This window comes from Opisthocomus hoazin, chromosome 4 (genome assembly GCF_030867145.1).
Source record: "Opisthocomus hoazin isolate bOpiHoa1 chromosome 4, bOpiHoa1.hap1, whole genome shotgun sequence".
Taxonomy (NCBI): domain Eukaryota; kingdom Metazoa; phylum Chordata; class Aves; order Opisthocomiformes; family Opisthocomidae; genus Opisthocomus; species Opisthocomus hoazin.
Window position 1 is genome coordinate 31,807,447 of NC_134417.1, and position 26,451 is coordinate 31,833,897.

At 39.4% G+C, this 26,451-nt stretch overlaps 1 protein-coding gene across 13 annotated transcripts in view; it reads left to right on the forward strand.

Moving 5' to 3' along the window:
* The window catches only part of TNS3 (tensin 3), a 250,157-nt gene that overhangs the window by 116,689 nt on the left and 107,017 nt on the right, over positions 1–26,451 (forward strand). For 11 of the 13 annotated variants that reach the window (XM_075418527.1, XM_075418528.1, XM_075418524.1 and 8 more), the window contains 7 exons: positions 8,980–9,032; positions 9,840–10,011; positions 16,891–16,941; positions 18,185–18,307; positions 20,583–20,647; positions 23,607–23,690; positions 25,222–25,334. In XM_075418527.1, coding sequence (XP_075274642.1) covers positions 8,980–9,032; positions 9,840–10,011; positions 16,891–16,941; positions 18,185–18,307; positions 20,583–20,647; positions 23,607–23,690; positions 25,222–25,334 — 661 coding nt within the window. Of the gene's footprint in view, positions 1–8,979; positions 9,033–9,800; positions 10,012–16,890; positions 16,942–18,184; positions 18,308–20,582; positions 20,648–23,606; positions 23,691–24,507; positions 24,648–25,221; positions 25,335–26,451 lie in introns of those variants that run through there. The other 2 variants (XM_075418531.1, XM_075418536.1) reach the window with 2 other exon arrangements.

Genomic DNA, 26,451 nt, shown 5'->3' on the forward strand with positions numbered 1-26,451 from the left:
CGGGTGTTCTTCACCAATTCGTTATTCAAGAGCAGCACTCTATTGCAATCAATGAGCATTTATTTCACAGAGTTCGTTTTGTGCACGCTGCATTTGTTTTGCAATGCCATTTGTTGGGTTCCGTGCTGTGGGCTTCTGCTGGTGCCGCTCTGTGCTGGATGTGAGAAGGTTCTGATCCTCGGCTACCCATATAGGCAGGAGACCTTCGCAGAGGTTGCATTTGTATAAGCGATACAGTTTGTTGACTTGGGGTGGCAATAAAGGTTTTTGTACAATTGAGGTCATCTCTGTGGCTGGATCCATGCTATTATCCATACTGTTCCAGTAAAATTGCAATTATTTCTAAGATACGAGAATGTATTTGATATTGAAACCAGCTAAAATGTCTAGTGACAAGCTTGTTTCTCCCTTCACTTCACTCTTGCTTAACTAAGCAAATTAACTAAAGTAAAAAAATCAGAATAGAGCAAACTTCTGAGTTATCTGCATGTGAATAATTGGTTGTGACAGCTGCTTCTAATGGAACAAATGTGAAGCAAAATAATGAGCTACATTGTGAGGAAAATAATTGCAGATCATTTTCTACTGTGAGTTGGAAGTTTTTAGCTTCATTGTGTTACATCTGAATACTTCAGAGGGTTTTCTCTTTGTGCTGGTTGCTTATTACACAAGCCAAGTTCATACATTTTGAGTTTTTTTTCTATACATGTAGTAGCTCCTGTATAGCTGTTTTGAAGGCAGCCTTAATGGCAAGCAATGCTTTTTCAGCTGTGCCTTTTGTCCTGTTACATTTTGCATTGGTTATTATTTGACCATTAGCAAGTTTCCTGGAATTTTTGGTGGTTACTGTCTATGGGCAGTATACCCCAGGAGCAAAGGGTGACCTGGATGAGGGGCAGAGGGTCACTGGGAAACAGAAGAAAGTTTCGAACTGAAGCCCAGTGATAAGAACACCTATTGCTGTTTGGAAAAGAGAAGAGGTGTAAAGCTGCGAGGCTGGGGGGTTCATGAGACAGTGATGTCTCCAGATGACGGGGCTAGATGCAGTCATTGCCTGGGTGAGGCTTTGCAGCTCTGGTTCTGTGACCCAGGGCTGCAGCACACATCACGTCTGTGTAGTGCTGATGGGAGGTGCGTTCCCTGCTTCCTGCCTTTGCTTCCTGCTAAATTTGTGCCGTGCTTGTTCTCCTTTTGGTTTATTAATTAAACTGGAAGAGACTGCACTAGCCTGCCTGAACCTTTTTTGGCTCTGGGATTTCTTCCCATTCCCTCGCTCTCTTTTGCGTCTTGTTCCATGGCATCTGGTCCAGGAAATAAAAGCTCTCTTACTTTTTCCTAGCAGTGTGACTGTGAAGGGAATATTTCTAGTGTCAGCCCTTACTGCTTTATAGGAAAGCTGTGTAAATATCAACAAAGAGAGTTTGGCTTGAATTCTAGGGAGTGTCAGAACCAAAATTCTGTTAGCTTGATTCTGGTGTTTGGCATAGATCTGAGGCATAGAGAACACTTTCTTAGTCAGAAGTGCATTTTCTTACTTTTAGAGGGCTTCCTCATGGCCCTATGGACTAGAATCTTATTTTATTTGTAATATTAACATATTAAAAACAAATAAATGAGGCTTCTTCTTTCAGCTAGAGCTGGCAGAAGAGATTCTGTCACTTTCTGTCCAAGAGCTGGATATACGTAATTATCTGTTAGTTACTAGAGTGCTAAATTTGTGTTGAAAGTTTGCTTAAGTTTTGATCTCTTGCATCTTAACTAGATCAGGGAGAAACTCGGGAGATCTACTTCTGAAGTCTTTCCCTTCACCACCACATTTTTTTCTTTCCACTGTGGCCAGAACTGTATCTTTTTCCAGAGTTAGGGAGTAGAGCACATACATACAGGAGCTTGGCGTTAGGTGCTGCTGAGTCATGCTGTGCAGGGCTTCCACAGAGCCTGACAGTGTGAGTTAATGCAGAAACCTTTGCACTCTGCTGCCTAAGTTGTGCTTAATTACGTTGCCTGTGGATAGTATTCATTCAGGAAGCTGTTTCAAAGCTCTGGAGTAATTGTGAAACTGTGCTACAACTGGAGCTGGAGTACGTGTATTATTTTAGTCAGCTGGGGTAAACTTCTTACCTAACACTTAACATGCTAATACTTAAATACAGATATAGTAAGTTTTCCCCATAGATTTGCAGTGGAACACAGTCATTTGAGTGTTGACACAACTCCAACTCGCGCAGGCAGGGTGCTGCTGTTCTGTGTGTGCAAGAGACAGTGTGACATGGCACCGGTCAGGACTAGGTGCTAGCCTCACAAAGCTCATTGTGAGCTCCTAGGCTGGAGACACTGTAGAACTAAGGCTTCAGAAATATTATGCTTTGCCAAATGTGCATATGTCTATCTTTAAAATTATATGTGAAGTAAAACATCAGTTGTGCCTCGTTCTCATTTGAGTATTGACTTTACATGCCTTCGGTATTCTCTCCTAAGGAGTTCTTAGTAGCAAAAATTTGCTATGTGTCTTTCCTCTGTTATGAATTTCAGTTTTTTTTAAAGAAGAGAAAAGGGTGGATAGAAGATGTTAAAAATTTTATCCTCACACGAGTGGGTTACACTAGGTATTGCTTTATTCACAACTCAGAGTTGGGCCATCACCTCAGAGAGTGGCCAAGCTGAACTGGCTAGACCAGTTTATAGACATTTATTAAACCGATGACATCAAGGCTAGAATCTTCATGTTTCTAAGCCACCCTTCCGTTCCTTTGAGTACACCATTTATTAAGTTCTTTCTGTTCTTCTGTCTTCGTAGAATTCTCCCTCACTGGTTTCAGGCCTTGCTTGGTTTCAGGGTCGTCTCGGCTTCTTTAATTAATTCTATTAGATACAATCCATACAATTAATTTCTATCCCAATTGCAACATACTGATTGTATGGTTTTTTAACACAGCTGTGTTTACACAGCTGTATCTACATTCTAGTTCTATGATTTTATTCTATTCTATAATCAATCTTCATAATCAATCTCTAACGAAGACCCACCTGTAGCAGGAACTTTCATACTGTGAGCAGGGCTGCTTTTCTGAATCTAGGTGAGCTGGAAGGTGATCTTCCTGCCCCAGTTAGTTCCTTGTTGCCCTGGCAGATTGGTAGGTGGAACTCCATATCCAAATGCCCCACAAACTTGATGAGCTGGATTACAAAGCCCTAAAGTTAACTTGTTTAGGGGAGTCTGGCCTGTCTTGGTTGAAGTGTTATAAGGAAGAATCGTGGGAGCAGCTTTGCCAACAGCTGAGAGTCAGGGTAGTTTCTGGCAGAGAGGCAGCAAGCTGGGGTTTATAACTCTGCAGACACTGCTACTTGCAAGGGGCGCAGCTGTCTGGACTCTTGCTGTTACACTACGCAGGGGAACAGATCATTATTTTTATGGAACACAGTACACAGAACAAAAATAAAATGTACAGCCAAACACATAGCTGTGTGTTTGTATTTAATATTTAGCTGTATTTAATAGAAATAATGATAAATCTCTTCTGCAGAGTGTCAACTCCACAAAAAGATTTTTTATTAACTTTTTAATATTTACTGCAAGAACGGATACACAGTAACGTAGAAATATTTGTATTCACAAGGCTTGACCTTTGTTTTCCACATTAGGAATCGCTCTAAAGCCAGAGGCCAAAAGATTATGCAAATCCTGGTTCACATCCAAGACATCCAAACATGTGTTTCACTGTAGCTTCTAAAAGCAACTACTGTGTCAGTAGGAATTATCATGGTGGAGCAGTCCAGCGATCAGTGTAGTTCGTTGTCCTGTCTTTTCTGCAGTACCCCAGAGCACAGAGAACTGTTACACTATGGCTTAGAATAGGTTGGAGAATTTCTTCTGATTCCTATCCATGGCTTGGGGACTGAAAATACCATCACACATTTGGCTGAAATACATTCAGGTCTCCGGCTGGTTAGTGTCTCTGTTCATGTTCTTCTGTGTGGCTGTTGGAATGGTGAACAATTGCGTGGAAAAAAGTTTCATAAACTAATTAAAAGCTGTGTAAAATGTGTGTAATTTTATGACAGATTATCTAATCAAGTTTTCTCGTGCTGATATCAACATTAAAAATAGGCACAAATAAAAGATTTATATCCCAGATAGATCTGTAGCATGCTTTCAGAATATATCCCGATACCTTTAAGTCACAGATTACTTTTTGATTTACATTTCAGATAGTGGTAGTTTCTACTCATTGATTCTTACACATGTTAACGTTCCCATTCAAGAAGGAGCCCAGGAGAGAAATAAGACGGGCTGTGTGAATCCTTGTCAGATCCTGGAGCCAGGAGTTTTCAGTAGTGCTGTTCTTTGGAGAAGCATGTAGTTGATATACAGTTGGCTCGGCTGTTTAAAACAACCTGGTCCTTGAAAGTAGTAGTTTTTATATTCTGCTGAGATTGCTTTTAGGTTGTTATATTATAGTTCAATGCCAGCAACAGGGCCGGGGGAAAGGGCACTAAATGATTTTTCATTTGGCTTCCTTAGCCTGCCTTTGATTCTAGTCTCCAGAGAGGTACGTCGTTATCCCACCTGGTATTTCTTAGCCCATGTGTGACCCAAATGTCTAGTTTTACTTTGGTATTGGAAACTCTCTAATCTCCCTTTACCCTTTGTGCTTTCTGTAATCTTTCTGGCCTCTAAAGCTCTGCCGCAGGGGACTTTACCCTGTGAAGTGTGTAAGCCTACTGACTGTAACACAAGTTCACTTATTCAATACTTGGAAAGGTTGAGGATGATCATCTTGCTGAGAGACACGATTTTTTTACAGATGTGATTTTTTTTTTTAACTGGCATTAGTTGTTACTTGATTGTCCCCATTTCTTTCCTTGAGAGACAGCCTTTTGTCATGGATGAGGTGATACAGGCTTAGAATCATAGAACAGAATCACAGAATCATTAAGGTTGGAAAAGACCTGTAGGATCATGAAGTCCAACCGTCAACCCAACACCACCATGCCTGCTAAACCATGTCCTGAAGTGCTACGTCTACACATTTTTTGAACACATCCACAGATGGTGACTCCACCACCTCCCTGGGCAGCTTGTTCCAATGCCTGACCACTCTTGCAGTAAAGAAGTTTCTCCTAATATCCAATCTAAACCTTCCCTGATACAACTTAAGGCTGTTTCCTCTCATCCTGTTGCTGGTTATTTGGGAGGAGAGACCGACACCACCTCCCTGTTGCCTCCTTTCAGGTAGTTGTAGAGAGCGACAAGGTCTCCCCTCAGCCTCCTCTTCTCCAGACTGAACAGCCCCAGCTCCCTCAGCTGTTCCTCATCAGACCTGTTCTCCAGACCCCTCACCAGCCTGGTTAGCAGAGAGATTATTTCTTATTCCTTCTGTTTCTGGACTAGTGCAGAAGGTGTCTCAGTGCCACCTTAGTGCCACGCTGTTTGAGATGACCTGTAATATACCTGTGTCACGTTTTTGCTCTGAAGCTGTGGAGAGACAGGAAGGGAGATTGTAAAGGCTGTGCTGGGAAACCTGCCTTCTAGTGAGTGTTGTGACTTGGTGAAAATGATGTAGAATTAAATCCAGGCCTGTTCCTGTACTGAACTCTGGGATGGTCTTCTCTGAGGACTGCATTTTTGAGACAGTTGGGATAGCAAGGTCTGCAGTGTTCCCAGGACTAGATGCAGGAGCCAAAGATGGCAAAAGAAACAGCAAGGAGGATGTCAAAGGAAAGAGCTGCATGGCTTGAGTTTTCCCTGGCACAGGGCAATGACGCAGTACCTTGGGTGCAGTGAACTGGTTTGTTACCATCATTCCGTAGCTACAACTCGAAACTTTTTAGCCAGGTGTGGTTGAGCACCATTAAACAGCCATTATTTTTTGTTCCCCTTCTCTTCTGCTGTTTGTTGACAGGAAATGAGAATCGTATCTCATTTTGCACGATTTTCTGTGTTTTTGTCCATCCTGGGAGAAGCCAGATGGCATTTGCTGTCTTGGAAGATTAGCCAAATGTTTTGCCATTATTCCTCCAGTGTGCAGCAAGGCAGAAAACAGTGGGTTTTTTTCTTGGGTAGAGATTATTTGCCTTCATGGATAGTATGCCCTGTGCCGTTGAATCCTGTGCTTGGTTAAACTTGTATTCTGCTGGTAGGTGTGTGGGACTTGGTTCAGAATGAGCAAGAATCCCTTCTTGTCAGTGAAATTGCCCTGAAACCACACAAATGTTGGAGGAAAAAAAAAAGAGGCAGTCACAGAAGTTCAAGATTGGTTTTAATTGGCTATTAAACCTGAATTCAGTCCAAAGCATGGTACACTATGGCTCACGTTTACAGATTGCCTGTTGTGAAAAATGCTGCAACAGCTTCCTCACATGTTTGAGAACACATTGTAGGGGTGTGTGCATATATGGTATGTGTTTCCTCAGACCTTTGAAACGCTTTTTCAGAAACTGTTTTACCTCTGTAGTGAGTCATGTATTGTATCTTTGTTGGATTTTCCTGAATATTTTAGCTGTGAGGGGGAGAGTTAGTGGTGCAGTCCTTGATAATTAGTAAACAAAACAAATAGTAAATAGAAAAAATGAAGAAAAAAGAATGCATTACTAACTGTAAGATAAATTAAGACATGGAAGAGAGGAGGAAGTGACTATAACCTAGAGGACATGCAGAAAACTGGGAGGGAGTTCTTGACTGTTTGTCCCTTTGCCAACAAGTCATTGACTGTGGTCAACATACAATGTACGAGGTGATCTTATGAAGTTAACCCTTCGTAAAAGTTAGTAGTTTGGTGCACCACAGATAGGCAATGGGAAGTTTCATGGTCTGAATCAAAGTATCTTTTGAAGATGGTACGGTTCTGCTGATTCTGGGAACTGTCCGGAATTTGTATAAAAGTGTACCCATGATGACAGACTGAAGATTATTGCAGCTATTTGAGACCATGCAATGAAACATCATAGCCAGAGGAGATTTCAGAAGACGAGTCCTTGTAAACGGATAGATTTATATTTTTAATGTGCAACCAATCAGCTAGAGTTTTAAACTGTATTATAGGTACTTGAAGAAAATTTCTTTTCAAACAGTACTGGTAATTTAAGTTGTACCAGCTGTTGAACTGTGGAAGTTGTCAGGATTATAAATTTTTGTACGCAGCAGGAAAGGGTATATAGTACTGTGCATTTCAGTAGATGACATGACATGCATACAGTAAATATAGATCTCGCTAATGGGGTTTTTTTTTCCTGCCAGTGGTTTGCGTTATGTTGCTGTTCATGTGCTTATACGCTGCATCTTACTAGGTTATGTGCTAGTTTATATGCTACAGCAGCGTGCAATAGACAATTACTTTATCGCTTATTTTCTTACCAGAGGAAGCCGGTAAGTGAGGTTACATTGATGTTTAATCATAAAATTTATTAAAACATGGTGGAAGTACTCCTTAAGCAATGGATACATCAGTGTGACCAACAGAGACCAAGAAAGTGGGGGGAGAGGCATGTTCCACTAGTTGCTTTCTAGTTATAAAACCAAACCAAAACATGGTAAAAGCTTTGTCTTGAATTTCACTTAGGAGTTATTTACTTGTTTCGGCATCCTTCATGTATTACCTACAGTCTTTAAAATCGTAAGAAAGGCTTCAGTAAAAAGAAGCTGTAGGTGACCCTGCTTCGGCAGGAGGGTTGGACTAGATGACCCACAGAGGTCCCTTCCAACCCCTACCATTCTGTGAGTCTGTGATTCTGTGAAAATAACATGAAGTTTCCTTATTTTCTGTGGTCTAAGTAGAGACAGGAACTGGTGGAACTGGGACCAAGCACTTGGGTGAATGCCACCTTATACTGTCAGGAGTGCTGTAATATTTGAGAGAAAAGCTGATTTCCAGAAATTTTTGGAAGGAAACATGCCACTTGCATGCTTGTGTGTCTCCTAGCTATTCCCAGGTTTTGATATACAGCGTCACTGTAAGGAAAGTTCTAAATCCTCTTCCATTCAAACACCATTTGTTTGGGTAGAAGATATTTTTCATGTGTGTAGCCAAAATAGATACAGTTTAAGAAGTTTCCACTTCGTACTCTTGATCTAAGTAAGCTTTTCTGTGCATTTTTCTGTATAGTAAGTATAAATTCAGGGCAGGAAGACGAGTGAATTCTCTTTCTCTTATGGAGTTACTGATGCATGATATTAAAATGAACTTTTTTGGAACATTTTCTGTATAAAAAGATATATCTAAATGTAAAGTAATTATTTTTATTCATTTTTATTTAATGTTAGTATAATAATGTCTGTCTTTTTCTGAAAACCTGTCCTGGAAGGAAGGGATACTGCCCGCTCTAGATGTCTCTGTTGCTCTCTGTTGTGTACAGAGAGCTTGGGTGACTCTTAAGCTGGAGCTTGATTCTGAGTCAGCTAAAAATAGATGAGAAAAATTCTGTTACTAAGGTTCATGAGGGAGAATATTTTGACACTTTTTAATGCATAGTTACTATTACTGAAAAATGGAACTACAAAAGACATACATTAAATTCATGTAAAACAAAACCGTTGCAGCTCAGTCTTCTATTCAAACTCCCAGAACTCAGATGTTGGAACAAATGGGGTATATTGTTCGATATTGTCGCAAGAGAATCACTTGAGAGGAACTTACTTTTGCAGGTTCATACAGAAATTCAAGCTCCATCTTTTCAGAAGTCCATTGAATGTTTCCTCTAATCGTAATGCAGTTACCAAGCAGAGCACTAAAGACAACCAGACCTTCTCTGGCGGTAGCGAGTTGGAAGAGGTAGTAGTGAGTCTGTGTGAAGACCTGGACATAACTTGGTCATAACCACAATGTGTGCAGTCAAAACATAAGGCGATGATACTCTCTTATCCTATTGTTGGTATAGTTTTCTGTAGTATGGACATAACAGATGAGGAAAAAAGGCAGGAACGTTAACATCAATGGCAGCAAGGAAGGTACCAGAGTGACTGTTCTGCTTTCTTTGTTCCAGAATTCCAGCAGTGCTTCGAAGAACTCACCTTTTGGTTGTGACAAAGGATCACGGCAAGTATTCCTTTCATATTTTGTGTAGTAGTGCCACATAATGCTGTGGTGGGGTTTAGATTTTGTTATTTGTGGTTGCTGTTTCTGTGAGTTCAGTCTTCTGCAAGACATGTCCTGCCATGCAGGACTGTTTTACAGTCCCTGTCTCAGAAAACAACTGGGTGTGTTCGCTGAGCTTACTTTTAACTCAATGACTGTAATCTTCTGATTATTCTATGAAAAATGACAAGGTAAGGTGCCTGGTTGTGCCCTCAACCTGGAAAAGGAGGAGAAGTTAAGCGTAAACAGTATTTGTAGACTAACCTGTGAGATTAGTTGCAATACACTGATATCTGTTGCAGTTTGGGGACTGGTTTTGGATTCACTTCAGTGTTATTTAGAGCAGATTTCAAGATGGTATCTATCTGCAGTATTTTACAGATCACTGGTGAATCTACTAATTTGTAAACCATTTTCAGAATTCTATAGAACAAGATTTGTGCAGACATAAGTACATGCATAAGTAGGTTTTCTGTTTAAATCATGAATTTATTGCACTAGTGTTTGACAAAGTTGCTAGTATTCGTTTTATTGCTTTCCTGCATTGCTGGTTGCAGAGACTTTTTCACTATGGTTTTGATGTGAAGAGCTCTGATGTTTAGTTAACTCCATTTGTGTACTGAACTGAATAATTTGAGCTCTGTAGGCATTCAGTAAGTTGTAAACGTAGTGAAAATATGAATCTAAGTTGCAGTTTCTTCTCATTAATTATGGTATGTTTCTTCTCAGCTGCTTTGCTCTGAACTGCCACATCTAATTTCTTCACAGAAGTACAGACTTTGATCACATTATGGAGGAAGGCTATGAACTTGACCTCACTTATATCACAGAGCGAATCATCGCGGTATCCTTCCCTGCTAGCTGTTCTGAGGAAACTTACCTCCACAATCTACACGATGTAACCCGAATGCTGAAGTCCAAACATGGGGATAATTACTTGGTATGTGTAGGATCAGTCTTTTGTGATACATCATCTTCTGCCCTGCCGAAAGGCCACCTGTAGGTTCACATATACCTTTAGAGACTAAAAATCACTTATGTAAAGCCTCTTTGGTGCACCTTATAGCTCTGCAAGCAAGAGCAAGATTTTCAGTATCGTTTCAAGCTGGTTTAGGCAAGGACGAATACTAAATGCACTTTTCTGCTGGTGGCACTACAGTCTGTGTTGTGATGGCACATAGTCAAATGCTGTACAGTAATTGCGCTGACTGTTTTCATTGTCCAAGGCATGCTTTTAAAAGATACAGACCCTGCAGTGTGAAGTGCGTGCTTTTTTGTAGCAGCCAGCTACATGTGGATCTGCAGCTCTGTATCTGATGGTCTGTCACCATCATGTCTTGGCTGTCTCTACTATATTTTGTAAAACAAGATATAAAAGTAGGATTGCTGTTTGTGTATTCTGTCCAGCTCTTGCTCATTAACCTGATCTGGATGCATTGTTTCCTGCTGTTTAGTTTTCTGTAGGAAATTAAGTTGTAAGAAAACCTGTAATGAGCTCGATGTGCAGACTTTTTTGGTTGTTTTTAAATGATGACCCAAACTGTTAATCTCCTGTGCTGTTTTCTGGCTAGTGCACCTAAAGCCTATAGCAAGTATTGTCTCAGCTTGTTCTATGAAGGTGAATTTAAAACAGGGCCAATGCTGTATTTAGTTTTTTTCTTCTACTGTCTTTTTAGTTAGTGTGTGTAAACTATTAGAATCAAATCCACGGCTTCAGGAGTGTGAACGTGACTGACGGTCGAAATTAGTTTCTGGAGCAACTCCACCTAAAGATTTAAATTCATTATCTTTCACTCACAAACCAAGGTGTCATAGATGCATTGTGAGCCAGCTGTTGTCCTCAAGATGCACTTGTAATACTTGTAATGTAGTCTGATGCCCTCAGCATGCCACCTTCTTGGACTTGGCTTCCATACCTGTATGTAAAGCTTTACTGGTTCAAATTCACCTGTTTTCAGTGGCCTTTCCCACGCAATAGCAGTATTTTGTTATTTGTGAAAGAAGGTTGCAGTCTCAATCCAGTTAAATCTCACTGAATACCTGTTCATATTTCAAAAAATCTGACATATGGTAAGCCTTGTTTTGGTTGCCCTCTCTGTAAGTGGAATTGCAGTCAGTTTCTCTTGCAAAGTTTGGATCTGTGGGTTTTTTTTGTTTTGTTTTAGTTTTGTTCTATTTATTTACTTATATTCTAATGAGTACTTTGGAAATGGGCTGGCTTGGTTAAAGCAAAGTTTGATACCTTCTGCTTCAGGCACGTTTCTTCAAATTTGCAAGATAATGTGGCAAACCACAGCCAGGTTGTAGATCCAGAGAGCTCGTTTTTAAACTTTGTGTTTTTGGTTTTAATCTTTGTTACTTCAGTCTGCTGTAGATTGGCAAAAAAAAAACCCCAAAACACCCAAAAACCCAAAAACTCTCCGAACAAGTATGGAAGTGAGAAGTTCTACTGAAGTTGATGAGAATAATTTTACTCTGTCATTGGGTCAGGGCCGCAGCTAGCAGAACATGCACTACAAATCCACATTTGTCATTTCTTCTCTAGCTGTTCTCCATACAGATTTTTGTGTTAAAATGCAGTTGATAGTGAGGACAGAGGAGGGGGGAATGATACACCCGAAGAACTGGGTGAATGCACTGTTGCCTGTGTGAGTCTGTCTGTCTTACAGAGCATGAACAAAAAAACCATAGGTATCTCATTTGCTCTAACAGTAGAGGATTTTACTTTGACAGTCTAAGACCGGGATCCTTTATGGAGAGATGGAAGCCTGTCCATAACTTACAGTAAATTTTTCTCTGCTTTGTTGTCCTAAAAAAAAAGCTTCCCAGAAGCCTTTGGTCCCTAGAAGAAACATGACTTTTCTCCAACAGAGAAAAACTTCAAAACTGAATTTTTGTAGTATCTGTGTAGTACTTTTGTCAATTTATTCTGTTTGTGTTTTTGTGGCCTTGGTCAGCAAGAGACAAGTCACAGTATGTTGAAAAATTCAAGGTGATGTTACTGCAAAAGAATCCAGTGACATGTCAGAATTCATGTAGAGTTGTAAAAGCCGGTTTTTTAAATGCTGATAGCCTTTAGAAATCGGCTGTTATAACAAGCAAGCTTTTATGTCAAAAATAGCAAAAGGCTTTTTCAGTCATAGAATAGAATCATAGAATCATTTAGTTTGGAAAAGACCCTTAAAATCGAGTCCGACCGTTAACCTAATGCTGCCAAGTCCACCACTAAAACGTGTCCGTAAGCACCACGTCTACACATCTTTTAAACACCTCCAGGGATGGTGACTCAACCACTTCCCTGGGCAGCCTGTTCAAACACTCGGCACCCCTCTTGGTGACGAAATTTTTCCTAATATCCAATCTAAACCTCCTCTGGTGGAATACGAGGCCATTCCTTCTTGTTCTTCAGTTATTACTGTTTTATATTAATCATGAATTAAGAATCTCTGTTTTAGAGAAAGGAAAGAAATGAGATAAAATATTCCATAATACATTTGTTTAAAAATAGTTTTTAAAGTGGCCAAAAACCAGTAGTGCGTTGATGGTTTTGCTTTCACGCAGTGTATTTTCATTGACAGATTTATTCTGCAACAAATGTTTATTTGAAAATCCAAACCTTTCGTAATAAGGAGATGTAAAGGATAAAATGAAGCATCCTTTTATTCCCTAATAATGGTTGTTGGTTACAAAGGAGTGCGTATGTTATTGCAAGATTCCAAGACTTGATTCTAAGGGATGCTGTTTTACACCAGTACTTTCAAAATACACACAGTGCAAACATCTGTCAGAGAGCGAAAAACAGTTTAAATGGCACAATTGCAGTGTCAACTGAAAAACTCCGTTTGCAAAATGAACTTTACCATTATGTTATTGTTTTGATGAATTTCGTCAGTAATGTATTTGTCATGCTGGTTTGACTAAAACGTTTGCCATGCGTTGCACTTGGAGAGAAGTACTGCTCTGTTGTTCAGGTATCTTGAGCTTTTAACCAAAAAAATCCATTACAAGCTTGTCTGTATACTTGTCTGACTTTGTGCCCATTTCCCAAAACGGAATGTTTTGGTGTTTGTGTTTTGTTTTTTTTTTTTTTTTTTGTCCATGTCTCTAACGGGTTTTATTGCAGTATTTATTACTTATGGGTATCAAAGCCATTCTCTTCACAGAATCGCAGAATCACAGAATGTTCGGGGTTGGAAAGGACCTCTGTGGGTCGTCTGATTCAACCCCCCTGCCAAAACGGGGTCACCTACAGCAGGCTGCACAGGACCGCGTCCAGGCGGGTCTTGAATATCTCCAGAGAAGGAGACTCCACAACCTCCCTGGGCAGCCTGTTCCAGTGCTCCGTTACCCTCAGAGGGAAGAAGTTCTTCCTCATGTTCAGCTGGAACTTCCTGTGCCTCAGTTTGTGCCCGTTGCCCCTTGTCCTGTTGCTGGGCACCACTGAAAAGAGTCTGGCCCCATCCTCCTGACACCCACCCTGCAGATATTTGTAAGCATGTTGACTTATGTAAGCATGTTAACTTCATTTTGACTTAGAGCAGTGATAAATGAGCAGGGTTACCTACCTTATTTCTATCTAGGTACTAGTATGCTTCAGTTACATTTTTGTATCCATGATGACTCTGTTTTTTGAGGCGTAAACTATTCTAAATTAGCTTTCTAGTTAGAGGGGTATCTACGTAGAGGAATGCAGAACAGCTGATGAACAGTAACTCATTTATGTCCAAGGTATTAGGAATCTGACAGTAAATACCAGTGTCTAAATTCATGGTCAGTTCTGTTCTGAAAGTGAAATGAACCCCAAACACACAGCTGCAATTTATCTAAATATTTCAGTGGTTACCCTGCAGTCTTAGCTTATACGTATTTGTTACTAGGTTAGAGTAATATAACTGCTGTGCATTTTCGTGGTCTTGCGTATGTAAATTATATGGTAATGCTTGCGTGTTGCTGTTGCTTTACTGATTGGAACTGTTTGGTAATTTTAGCTTATGTCATGTTTTGGCCACCTTCCTCTTTGCCCTGTGTTTTACTCAACACAAAGCTACCACTGTTTGCAGCAAGCAAGTTTGGTCCCACCTGGTAGAAGAGTTTTGCCTGCTGCTCTCCCAGTCTCTTCTCCTTAATGGAACGGGCTGCAGGCCGGTGAACTGTTCCCCAGTCAGTACTTTTTGTTGTATGGCTGTGGTATATCTTTTGCTTTACAAAATTGCCAGATACGTGCTGTTGGCTTCTGTTCTTTGCATGAGATTTTGTATTTCTGGTCATCTGATTAAGGAGCAGACCAAATCTAAGACCCTTTGGTACCTTCATAAAGGTCTTTTTTCTAGCTGAAATGTCGCCTTATTTTTGTTCTGTGGTGTTGCTCAGCATTCAGCACAGTGAGAGGATTAATATTATCTGGATAGTAGAAGTTGCTTCCCAGTTCGGAGTTAAATCATATAGGAAGAGGGCAAGGGTGTTTCCTCTCTCAGGTGTGCAAGGAGAAAGGGTTTCTTTTTCCCCACTTGTTTTGTCTTGCTTCATTTCATTCTTTAAATGAGGTCCTAAAATTTAGGGCAAAATGGTTGAAGTTCTGTAGAACTAAAGGCGAATGCTCCTCTTTCTTGTATGAAAATGTAAGTAAGTAGACCTAGAATATACCAAAAAGGAGCTAAAAATCATGCAGTTAATCTTCCACTGACATCTGTTTATAGCATATGCTTCTCTTCAGAGACTTCTGTGACCTCTTGTTTTGTTGTTGTATACGAAACGTTCGTTCCTGTACCTTCTGGTCTCTACTCTGCGCTGATAGGACTCCTGAAGTATCTCGGTTTGAACTCTGTAGCTTGACAGGGACTTGGGTACAACAGCAGCTTTGAGTTTGGCATCTAATCCAGCAGTGACAAATACTTACCATGAATAGGACTGTGTCCTGACACGCAGGAATTTTAAACTGGTCTTGGGTATAAATGCAACAAGAAAGAGGAATTAAAAAAAGTTCTCACCAAATAGCACCTTTCTTCCTGTGAAAGATTTTAGGTAATTCATCTCTTAAAATTAGTGTTAAAGGTATGTTAAGAATTCTGTACTGAGAAATACAACTCTCCACTAATTTGTTTTGCAATTATTAAAATTGATAGAAAATTACAGGATTTTTTGCAAGTCATTTATATGAGTCATTTATAGAAGACACTTCTGGTTTAATTCCTGTTAAATTACAGTTGGTGTTTCTGGAAGGACAACTATAGTCTTAATTGTAAATGTTGATACATCTTCCTGATCCAAAATAATGTGGACAGTGCATAATGAATTTGTGATTGCCCAGGGAGATTGTGGAGTCTCCTTCTCTGGAGATATTCAAGACCCGCCTGGACGCGGTCCTGTGCAGCCTGCTCTGGGTGACCCTGCTTTGGCAGGAGGGTTGGACTGGATGACCCACAGAGGTCCCTTCCAACCCTGAACATTCTGTGATTCTGTGATTGCCGTTTAGCTCTTCAGCAGTGATCTGTTTGAAATGCAGACAACATATTGGAATAATGTTCCTCGTCATATAAAGGTGTTTTATGCTTTCTTTTGGGGGATGAGATCAATGAAAGTGGTGTATACCCTTTATGGTCAATGTTATGTGTGATTCTAGAGCCTTATGCAGCTTAAAATAGAAGCTGTTTTGATGGCTACCTTGATAATTTGAGGGTGTCTTCTTTCTCTGGATGAATGTCATGTTCAAAAAGCGTACTTCTTTCTAAAGATGGTGTAATGTCTGACTCTTTCCACTGTGTCTGTCATGGGGTTGCACATTCAGTTTACTCATGTACGACATTAGCGAGGAGCAGGCACCAGCTCCCAGAATTGAAATGATGTCCTTTCTTTAGCCTGTTCAGTTCTTGGCTATTTTGCTGAGACTGCTCATGAACATGCTGGTTAATGCCAAACGGGATGATACACTTTAGAAAAGGATTCTTAACTTGTCCTTGGGTAGTAAACTGTATAATGGATTTATCTCTTATATTTAGTATTTCTCATACTTGTGGTCTATTTATCCCATTCTGGCAGTGTAATGAGACTTTTAAAATTATTATGCATGTCATCTATACTTTGGTCATTGTGATATGAAATAGCTGCACTATGAAAGAGAATCTGCCTCAGTAGTATTGTTTCAGTTGTTGAGTATTGAGAATTCGGCTTTTTGTTATTGAGTACTTCCTAATGAAAAAGTCAGATATACTTGTATACACTGCTTTATTTTTATTCTGCTTTATTTTTATTTTTCTGTATATTCATTTAGCAGTCTATCTCTGTAACTGTTCCTTATTAAGCATGAAGTGTATGATAATTTACTGTCTAATGGGTTAACAGAAGAGTTGGAAGATCTCACAGGCTAAGCTACAGTCAAATAGCGATGCCGTATGTTCCCTGTGAAGTTTTGATAGACCGATACTTTCTTGCCAGGCACTCGGATTCAAAGATTTAAGACTGTATCACACTCCCAGACTTTTCTTTGTAAATTCTTATGCTGTGCAGTTATTTTGCATGGTGCCCAGGTCTCTCAGTATACCTCTGACTAAAATAAAGCCATGTGAAATAAGTAGAAGGCAGCAGAATTTTAATTGTCCTTTTTCAAAATATGCATTTAGTTTCATCTTAACTTTCACTATATAATAATTGAATACCTAAAATACATTTGCTAGTGCTACCTGATGTAAAATGCTACTTTAGTAGCAACCTGAAGCCTTACCACTGTGGTTTCTTGTGATTATCAATTATCATGTGTTATACAGTTATTTACTACATGAGTCATGATGTCTTGATGGCTGATACTCTTTTTCTTCCTGAACAGGTGTTAAACCTCTCTGAAAAGAGATATGACCTTGCCAAGCTTAACCCAAAGGTATTGGTTGTCTCCCATAACACTCCTCTCTTTGTAGTGTTAAATACAATTTAGATGGCATGATAAACCCTGAGGCTATGCAAACGTTGATATGCAGAGTAAGAGAACAATTTTTGGAAGGTGATAAAAAACCCCACGTGCATCCCTGCTTACTTTTTCCCAAGTTCTGTTTTGTGTCCCTTAGGTCTGTGCTTTACATAGCTGTTCCTGTTGTTTTCTTAGACTTTGCACACATGACCTGAAGCCCCTTGTGACTACTGAAAAATTCCTATTGAGTGATATAAATTTTTTACCCCAAGTATACTTTCTTTCTGCAGTCACAGGACACTGTCCTGTGATGTGCAGTCTGATAGTGACTGAAGGTGGTGAACTTGGTTCAGATAAGTGCTTCCCTTTTCTAGTGCCTTTTCGTATTTGCTTCTCTGCACAATAGAGAGATAAGGAAGGGAGGTATTGTGTCTGTCTTGTGTTCTTCCTCGCCAACAGTTGTATTTGGTCAGTGTAGAAGATTATATGCAGGTGCTCTTCAGCAACTATTATAAGGCCAGTGTGGCACAGATGTATATTTATAGCAGTAGATTTACAGGGATATTTGCTACCTGAGAAAATATTAAAAGAACTCTTAATTTTGACCCTTTGAATGCTTTCTTGATCATGAAGGATTTAAGCTGTTCGTGGTTACTGGTTTTGTTAGGGTCAAATATGCATATAATAACAATAGGTTGAGTGAACGCAATTATATAGTGACTAAAGTTGAATAGAAAATATTAACAAAATTTTGAGAAGTCAGATCTATTGCACATGAAGGAAATAAATTGCAAGTTAAATAAAAACAATCAAAAAATACTGGCCCAGGCCAGTTAACATTCTTTGTACTAATTTTGACCTCCTAAATATTTTACTGTTAAAAATACTTGAATTTCTAATTGAAAATTCTTTGAGAAATCAAGATCTTCAGAAATGTCACTTGTGAGTGGGTGGTGGGTTTTGGGGGGCTTGTTTGTTTGTTTGTTTTTATAGAAGTACTAGTATCTTGAAAAAACCAGATCCCCTTCTTCCCCTTAACCTGTAAGCATGTTTTTAACCTGTAAGCATATTTTAGTTGCGTTATGGCATTTGAATGGCATTATTTGGGGTTGAAAAAATGTGGAGATTCTTCACTGTCACAGTTATTTGGAGCCAGATTTTAGTAGTAGTATTAGGGTCAAGGTGTCTCTTGTGAATGTTACTTGTTTAATTGCAGATTATGGATGTGGGGTGGCCCGATCTCCATGCTCCGCCTCTCGATAAGGTGTGCACCATCTGCAAGGCTATGGAGTCATGGCTGAACAACGATCCTCAACACGTGGTGGTGATCCATTGCAGAGTAAGTGAGCTTTGTGTACACGCATTGCCTAGCAGTTTGGATTCATTTTCAAAACCCTTGTATTCTTACTCATTTTAAAAAGTAAGAAAAGAAGTTTAATCTGTCTTCGCTGTTGGAAACAGTGACAAATCTTCAGTTGACTGAAGTAAGCTTGAATCCACTGACCTTGCATGCTTGTGATGTATTGCTTTTTGTGATAACTAAGGTTCTAGACTCTGCTCGGAGCATAGCATGAGGTTTGTTCGCTTCCTTCAAAGGTCAGTGCTGCTTCTGTGCACGTATTTAGAAGCTTGAGATTTTTCCAGCTCAATAGCAAACTCTTTAGAAGCTCTTCATGTTCTGTGACATTCATGGGTTTTGTTGCAGGATAAAGGTAGACAACGCATCACAGATCATCCCTTTAGACTGTCGTGAGGTTGTAGGAAAGGAGGGCATTGAGTACCTCCTGGATGCTTCTGACAGATTCTAACCGCCAGCAGCATTGCAGTAAAGCTTACAGCAAAGCTACCCTTGTGCAGCGTTACTTCTTCTCCTTGCTTGCTCACAATGAAAAGAAAGAGAAGCCTTAATTAAACACAGATAAAATTAATTCAGAACTGGGTTGGTAGCTATCACCGTTTAGAGCAGGGCAGCAAGAAACAGTGTGGCAGATGCTCTATATTAACCCCCGCCCTCCCACCAGCGGAAGGGAAAAAGGAGAAAAAGGGAGAGAGAATTACAAACTGAATATAAAAAGCTTTACTAATAACACTAATAATATTAATAATAAGAGGAATAAAGGAAAATACACAAAACTGTTACTGAGTTTCCCGGAGCTGGGTGCTGGGGCACTGGTGTCCCGCCAGCAGCTGCTGGGCAGCCCCAGGCAGTTCCGGACTGGCCTCAGCAGTGGATGGGAACTGGACTCAGAAATGCACGGATTGGAATCTGGATCAGGATCGCGGGCAGGACAACGAGCAGGGTCCTCTTCAGAAGCCGGCTGTGGACTAAGAGAGCGAGACCCTCATGATCCCCCAGCTTTAAACTGAGTACGACGTGCATGGTGTGGAATACCTTGTTGGTCATTGTCGGGTCACCTGTCCTGGCCGACCCTCTCCAACTCCTCACTTGTGGGACCGAAGAGGTCTATCAGTGACCTTGGCTGCTAGAGTAATAATTATAAGCATGGGCCTTTTTCTGCATTCTTTTCCTACTGTTAGCTCAGTATAACTATGAACATTAGGTGTTGTCAGCTTTGGGGCGGACACTGTCTGTAAAATAAGCAGCGAGCTTCAGAAGAATGCAGCTACTTAGAAGAACTTAGCTATAAGGAAAAATCACTAAAAGAGAAAAGAGGACAGTAGTTGTGCTGGTGACACTCGAGGCAAATCTGTCTCTCTGTCACTGGCAGATTTTACTCTAAACAGAATAAGGGTGATAATGGGACCAAAACTTCTCTTCAGGTCAGGCTGTATAGTCCCCACTCCTGAGCTGCCTGCAGGCAGAATGCCGTGATTCTATGAAACCCTGTTGACTTCTTACTAGTTGCAGGACTGCAGCCAGGAGAATGGCCCATCCGTGGGATAAAAGAAAAGGGGGCAAAGTATCCCTAGGTGTTTTATATACAAATTGATAACGCATGTTGTTGATAGCCTTTCGGTAATGACTTTCCAAGTTTCCAGCCACCAAGACAGATACAGCTACTTGTATCAGCTGAGAGACTGAAACTGTTTTGAAGTCTGTGAGAATTACTGCTCGGTAAATGGTATTGAATTTCTGTCATGTAAGTTATTTAGTAAGATTTTAGAATGCTTTTTAAATTACACATAGAAAAGTAGTAGTAGTTGTTACAAATCTAAGGTGCTGGGGAGGTAAAAATGCCTAAACCTGTCAAACTCATATGCTTTCCAAAATAGGTATTTTAGAACATTTTGTGCCGTAAGTTGCAACATTGTCTAGGCTTGTCTTGAATGATTTCTGGAGAAACTAATATAAAATTAGAGTAGTTGATACAATGTTTCTACTACTGGTCAAGATTAATTTTTTTTAAATAATTTCCTCTCAGTAAGACTTGACAGGCATGCACATAGAAATCCTACTGTTTTATGTCACTTCTCAGCCAGCTTGCGTAGACAGACCAGCTGCTGCCCATCACTACCGCCTTTCCAACAACACTGGAGATGCATGAGCAAAAGGACTCTCTGACTGTCCTGTCTTAAAGTTTTGTGTAGTAGAGTCTTAAATAAAATAATGCCCAATAAAGTAATAAATAAGTTTTCCCTTTTTCCTAATACAGGGAGGAAAAGGAAGGATAGGTGTAGTCATATCATCATATATGCACTTCACCAATGTTTCTGCAAGGTAAGCTGTGAATAATGCATGTTGTGGTTTTTTTACAATTAAGGAAACATCAGAAAAAGATGCCTTTTAAATGTAGTACTGTTCGTCAGCTTACTGTTTGTCAAGTTTTATTCTCAGAGAGTCTTGCAGCATGCCTTAAAACAGCCTGCTTTCAGGACAGTTTTCTTGTGGTCCAGCTTTTTCAGCAGGAGGTTGGCTGGGTGACACCCTAAGGTCCCATCTAATCGGAGATATTCAGTGATTCTCTAAAGGGTCTTTCGAGATGAATGAAGAAATGTGCAAGAAAGTATTTTTACATAATACCATCTTTATTAACCTCATCTATTTGTCACATCCATCAAATTTCCTTTTTTGAATCAGTAAGAAACTATTCCTGAAGTACTCAAGGAAAACAGTTATTAGAATCTGGAATCAATATTTGAGTAGGGAATTCCTAGACATTTATCAAAGTGCAGAATGTAGTTTAAGAAATAATCTAGACTTTATCTTTCAAACAGTAGGCATCTGATTACTTAGTTTTAATTGTTTCTTTTAGAGTGCTGAAATTATGAAATGACTATTGACAATATATGTCCACAGAGATAAATTTTGATAAATGGTCTCAAAAGGATGAAATGTTTTTTGTTTTGGGTTTTTTTTGCTTTTAATCAAATTGTTTACCCTTGGGGTGTCTCATACATATATATGAAGCTATTAAAATAAAAATGCACTGTAAAGGCCATGGTTAAATCAAATTTGGTTCTGAATTCACACAAGTCTGTCAGTAACAGATTTGATCCGGTACTGTAGCGGATGAAGTCCAGAATCACCATAGGCTGATGGCAAATTACTGATGGATTTCAGTAGATCCAGCATCTCAGAAAGTACTCTGTGCTCACTCTATTAAGCCTGATCTATGGGTAATTGTAGACTAAGAAATTAAGTGCATTGTGCACATCAATATGTGCTGAAAAAATAAATACATACATCTTCTAGTAGTAAATGGGACAGTGATCGCTACAATTTTATAATATTTTGTTGAGAAGTATTGTGAACTGTCAGGTGAGGCTAGTACAGTACTGTGTTGTGATCTCTGTGTTGCAATAGTGTGTAATCCGTAAAAGTGGTACCTGGCTGTAAATACATTTTAGTAATGCCATAACAGAACAACACCTGGATGTGATTGTAAAGCCCAGGAATGAAAGGGGTCATCTTTTACCCCGAACAAATTTAGGATTCCTCCAGGGAGGCTGCAGGGGAGGAGTGAGTTTGGAAGCTCTCCTTTAGATTTCTGGATATCTGTCAACTATCCAAAACTTAGCTTTTCTGTGTGAGAATAAGGCTGGGGAAGTTTCCCAGCTAGGATTTGTATATCTAGCATTGTCAAGACTCTTCAGAGCGGTACACAGCAACCTTACAGAAGTAGAATTACTGCAGGCGCTGCTGTCGAGGGTGCCAGCTGCTCTGTCAGAAACAGTATTCGGAAGACTTTGAGGATGTTCACGCTAAATAAAGTTCCTAATTGTCTCCGTGTATGTGCCAAAAAATCTAGGCTTACTGAAAAAGCCTTCTGATGCAAACCATTTTTGGTTAAATGTTGTGAATATCTGATTTTCCCATTTAGGAAGGAATAATGTGCCATCAAATTTTACAAGGGCAAACAGAGCTCATTGTAATAGTTGCTAAAGTCTGTTTTAACAAGTAAAGTACTAGCAGTCTTTGGCCAGTTATGAGTGGGTTGCCTAAATTCTGGGTGGTGGTGCAGGTGAGGATGTATGATGGGTCGCGTGAAGAAGAGAGTTTTTGGGTCAGGAATGTTCTAAGTGCACTCTGTGTATTTTAACATCCATGAAGAAACGGCATGACTTTACAGTCTGATCCAGCACCCCGTCAAGACAATTGGTAACTTCTGATTAACTTTTGGAAAAGTTATAAGTTCCTTTTTTAGCCTGATACGCATAGGTATACTTTGCACAGTTTTTTTCCTTGGAGCTCATTTAGGTTGAACTAGATATAGAATTTGAAATTTGAGATTCCAGAGTCTTTAATTTTGAAACTTCTGCTTTTTTTGTGTGTCCTGATGTTAATTAACACTGTCAGCTACATCTGTTCAGAGACTTGTTGATTTTGTCTGGTGTGGATACAAGGGAATCAGCGTAGCGTGTTACCTGGCATATGTAGTTAACAGCATTCGTATGGATTTTTGGCGCTTCCATTTCTTTTTTCTATACCCTCTTGCCTTCCTCTGCACAGATGCAGAAAGACCTACATCAGAGCCACTCTGGATAGAGAACGGAAGAAAATGTACTTCTCTGAATATGATGCTTTTTAATTGTGCGTTTGAAGAGTCTGTGGTTGTCTGATACAAAATATTTATTGACACTTTCATTTTAAACATTCTCTCCCTGGTGGCTGCGGGCACAGGAAACAAAGGCTGAGTGAAATATTGTGCTGCTTAACTGATCGTCTAGCCTGGCATCCTTTGCATCTCATGTACTGTGCTACGGTCAGAGCTAGGCAGTGACTTTCAGCTCCGTAATGTTGCTGCTTCTTTTTTCAAAAGAGAATAGATTTGTATTTCGCAGAGAGGACTCAGCACTGCCACTCTCAGGAAACGATGACAAGTATCCTTCCTTTGCATCCTGAGCTGCTTGGCTTTGCTAAAGTTATTGCAGGATGACTTTAACGTATTCATGTTGGAAATATGCAATCCAGTTAACTGAATAAGGGAGTAGGTGCTTTGCCTCAGGAAGGAGCTGCCTTAAGGTGCGGAATGAGAAGGTACCAGTGGAAAAAACACCCTTGTCTGATCTGTAAGTGCCAGAGTTGCTAGTTAGGTCCTTCTTTCTTTTTTTTTTTTTTGCCTTCCTTTCCTTCTTTTTCCTCCAAATATTTTGGCATATTTCAAGCCGTAACCTGCTGAATTTTAAAGATAATCCCGAACTGGAATAACGTGATACCTGTGTCTCTGTTTTGACAGTGCTGATCAGGCTCTAGACAGATTTGCTATGAAGAAATTCTTTGATGATAAAGTTTCAGCTTTAATGCAGCCATCCCAAAGAAGGTATTTGTTTCTGATTCATACCAATAAGGAACGTCATTGTTACCTGCTGCCCCCGTCCCTTACTTGCTCCCCTGCTGCGTGAAGGCTGTTTCCACAAGATCCCCCAGTGGTTCCGGAACTCTCACTATTTTATCTTATACTAATGTTCCTTGATTGATTGATGAGACCTCTCCTTCAGTTCCTGCATGTAGCCCAAGATAGAGAAGACCTTTCTGCCACGTATTACCTACATGTGTTCTTACTGCATTGTTTGTTGATAAAAAGAGATGTCACAATCTCTTGCTTGTTTACTCCAAGATAATAAATTTGGTTTTCTGTGGCATAAATGGTGTGTATGGAATGTGCGGTGATTAGTGTGCAATAACGATTGAAATAAAGCACACCGGTACTTTGGAGTGTCACTCCCCATGAGAATAAAGGAGGTTCTCCAAACCATTGGTTGGAATCCTGCTCCTCTGGAACCTGGCCATTCCTACCTTTGCCTGGCCTGGCAGGGGCTACTAATTCTGTTTCAGAGAAAAGAAAGCTTCGCTCTGTAATATTTGTGGCTAATTTTATAATCCTTTTTTGATCCATTTTGATCAGTTAGTGGCCTGAATCACCTTTTTAATATGCTTTTTCTCTGAAACCATTCTTGGATAATTAATTAGTGATGTTCTTGTTAAAATCCAGTTGATGTATAAACAGGTATAATTTAGGTGAATAGCAAAATGATAAAATTTGAAAATACACCCATTATTTGTATTTTGAAACTTTTTCTCCACTAGGTTTTGTCCAGAAAAAAGTAAATTGTGGCCAGTAAGTGCATCAGTCCTGAAACTATCACTTAGATTTTCCCCACTGCTGGTTGGATGCTGTGACAGTGGCAAGAAAAGCAACTATAGACCAGATGTCCTATTCTGAATCCATTCTGACAATACTTAAAATGGATACTTACTCTCAGATAAGCAGTTCAAGGTTTGTGTGAATAAGAAGTGCAGATACAGACCCTTCATATTTAAAAATTTTTCATAAACCTTCAAAATAAATCTGTGAAATGCTTCTCCGAAACAAGCCAACTGCCTATAAGCCTCTTAAATGAGCTGCCTTGAGAAAGGTCTTCAAAAATTCAGTCAAATTTTTGGAATAATTTAAAACAGGTAGTGGTATTATGAAGTATGTTTCACGGTAAATGGAGTAGGATACATGTCATGCTGCTGCGAAAGCCAGTCGAGACCTTTAGTTGCAACTGGAAATGTATACCAAAATAATTGATTTTGCCGTCTCTGCTAGTTCCTTTCGTATGTAGTGATGTAAATAATTAAAATGAAGACACCAACAACAGCAATGTAACAACCATGGATTTAATAAATCGGTAAACTAAAGTGCCTTTTCATCCTGTTTTGTGAAGATTATTCTTTTGGAGTTGTGGCACATGTCACAGTGCTATTCACTACCCATGGCCTAGAAATATTAATGTGTAAGGAATGTATTTCCCTGATATGGTTGCATTACTGTTTTTATTTAATTCAGATAAATTTTGTATTTTTAGATATGTGCAATTCTTAAGTGGTCTTCTATCTGGATCTGTGAAAATGAATGCAACCCCTCTTTTCCTGCACTATGTTATCCTTCATGGCATCCCAAGCTTCGATGCTGGGGGAGGTAAATTACCTAACTTTTCGTATCCAAGTGTAGGCTCAAAGTCTTGTTTCATTTTGGAGCTTTCTGGAAAGCCTGCATGAATTTCAAAGTAGAGTTGATGCTCCTTGATATCAGTCCAAATAGTCCCAATAAAAGAACCAGGAGAAGAGAAATATCCAAAGAGTAAAAATTACAGCAGGTAAAATAGAATTCTTGTTCTTTGTTAAATGATGAGTTGTTGCTATTCGTATCTGCCTAGTTTCTGAATAGTTGTGATCCCAGAACCCGCAAAAGATCTGAGAACCTGATCAGGTTTCACAGTGATTTCCTCTTTGTTTAGGAAATAAACATAATCACAAATATAATCACTTTTCTGTTTTGAGATTGGATTTTCTGTAGAAAAGCAGTTTGGATATAGTGTGCTCCTGGGTGGCCTGCTATAATGCTAAATAATTGTAATTTTAAAGTGACTTTAAAATTAAAATAGTAAACAAAGATATTGTTGTAGAGCATAATAAAGGAGTATAACTCTGTATTTTTATCATCCAAGAGTTAAATAGGACCTGTCTTTCAAAATGTCATCAGCATGAATTTGCAGTGCTCTATTGTCATCGTTATTTATTCTGTTTAGTCTGGTTTTATTTCTAAAATAACTTATTTCAATAAAGACAAAAGTTTTTTTTGTTGTAGTAAGAAATTTAAGGGGTTACGAGTTTTGAAACAAAACTGTAGATCAAATATTTTGTTTCATTTTGAAAATGCTTTTTATTTTGTTATGGGTTTTTTGTTTTGTGTTGGCCATTCTCTTTCTTGCCTTCAACATTTTGATTTCCTGCGGTAAGAATGGGAAGGAAGGAAGACTGACATTTAAGGAGCAAAGTGTTCCCTCTTTTTTTCCTTACTGGAATCGTTTAAAATCCCCCCCCTTCCCAATTCAGAACTAGTCTGAAGATCAGGAAAAAGTGACTTGTTCATAAAATAAAATCAAATACTATTTTTGAGGAAAGTGAATCTATCAAAGCCAGTTTTACTTTGAAGGCTATTTTGACAGGCAACACTGTGCTACTTGTGTACGACTTTGCTCAGTCTGGATGTGCGTGAAGCTTCCTAGTTATAATATTCAGATAAAGGAAAAAAG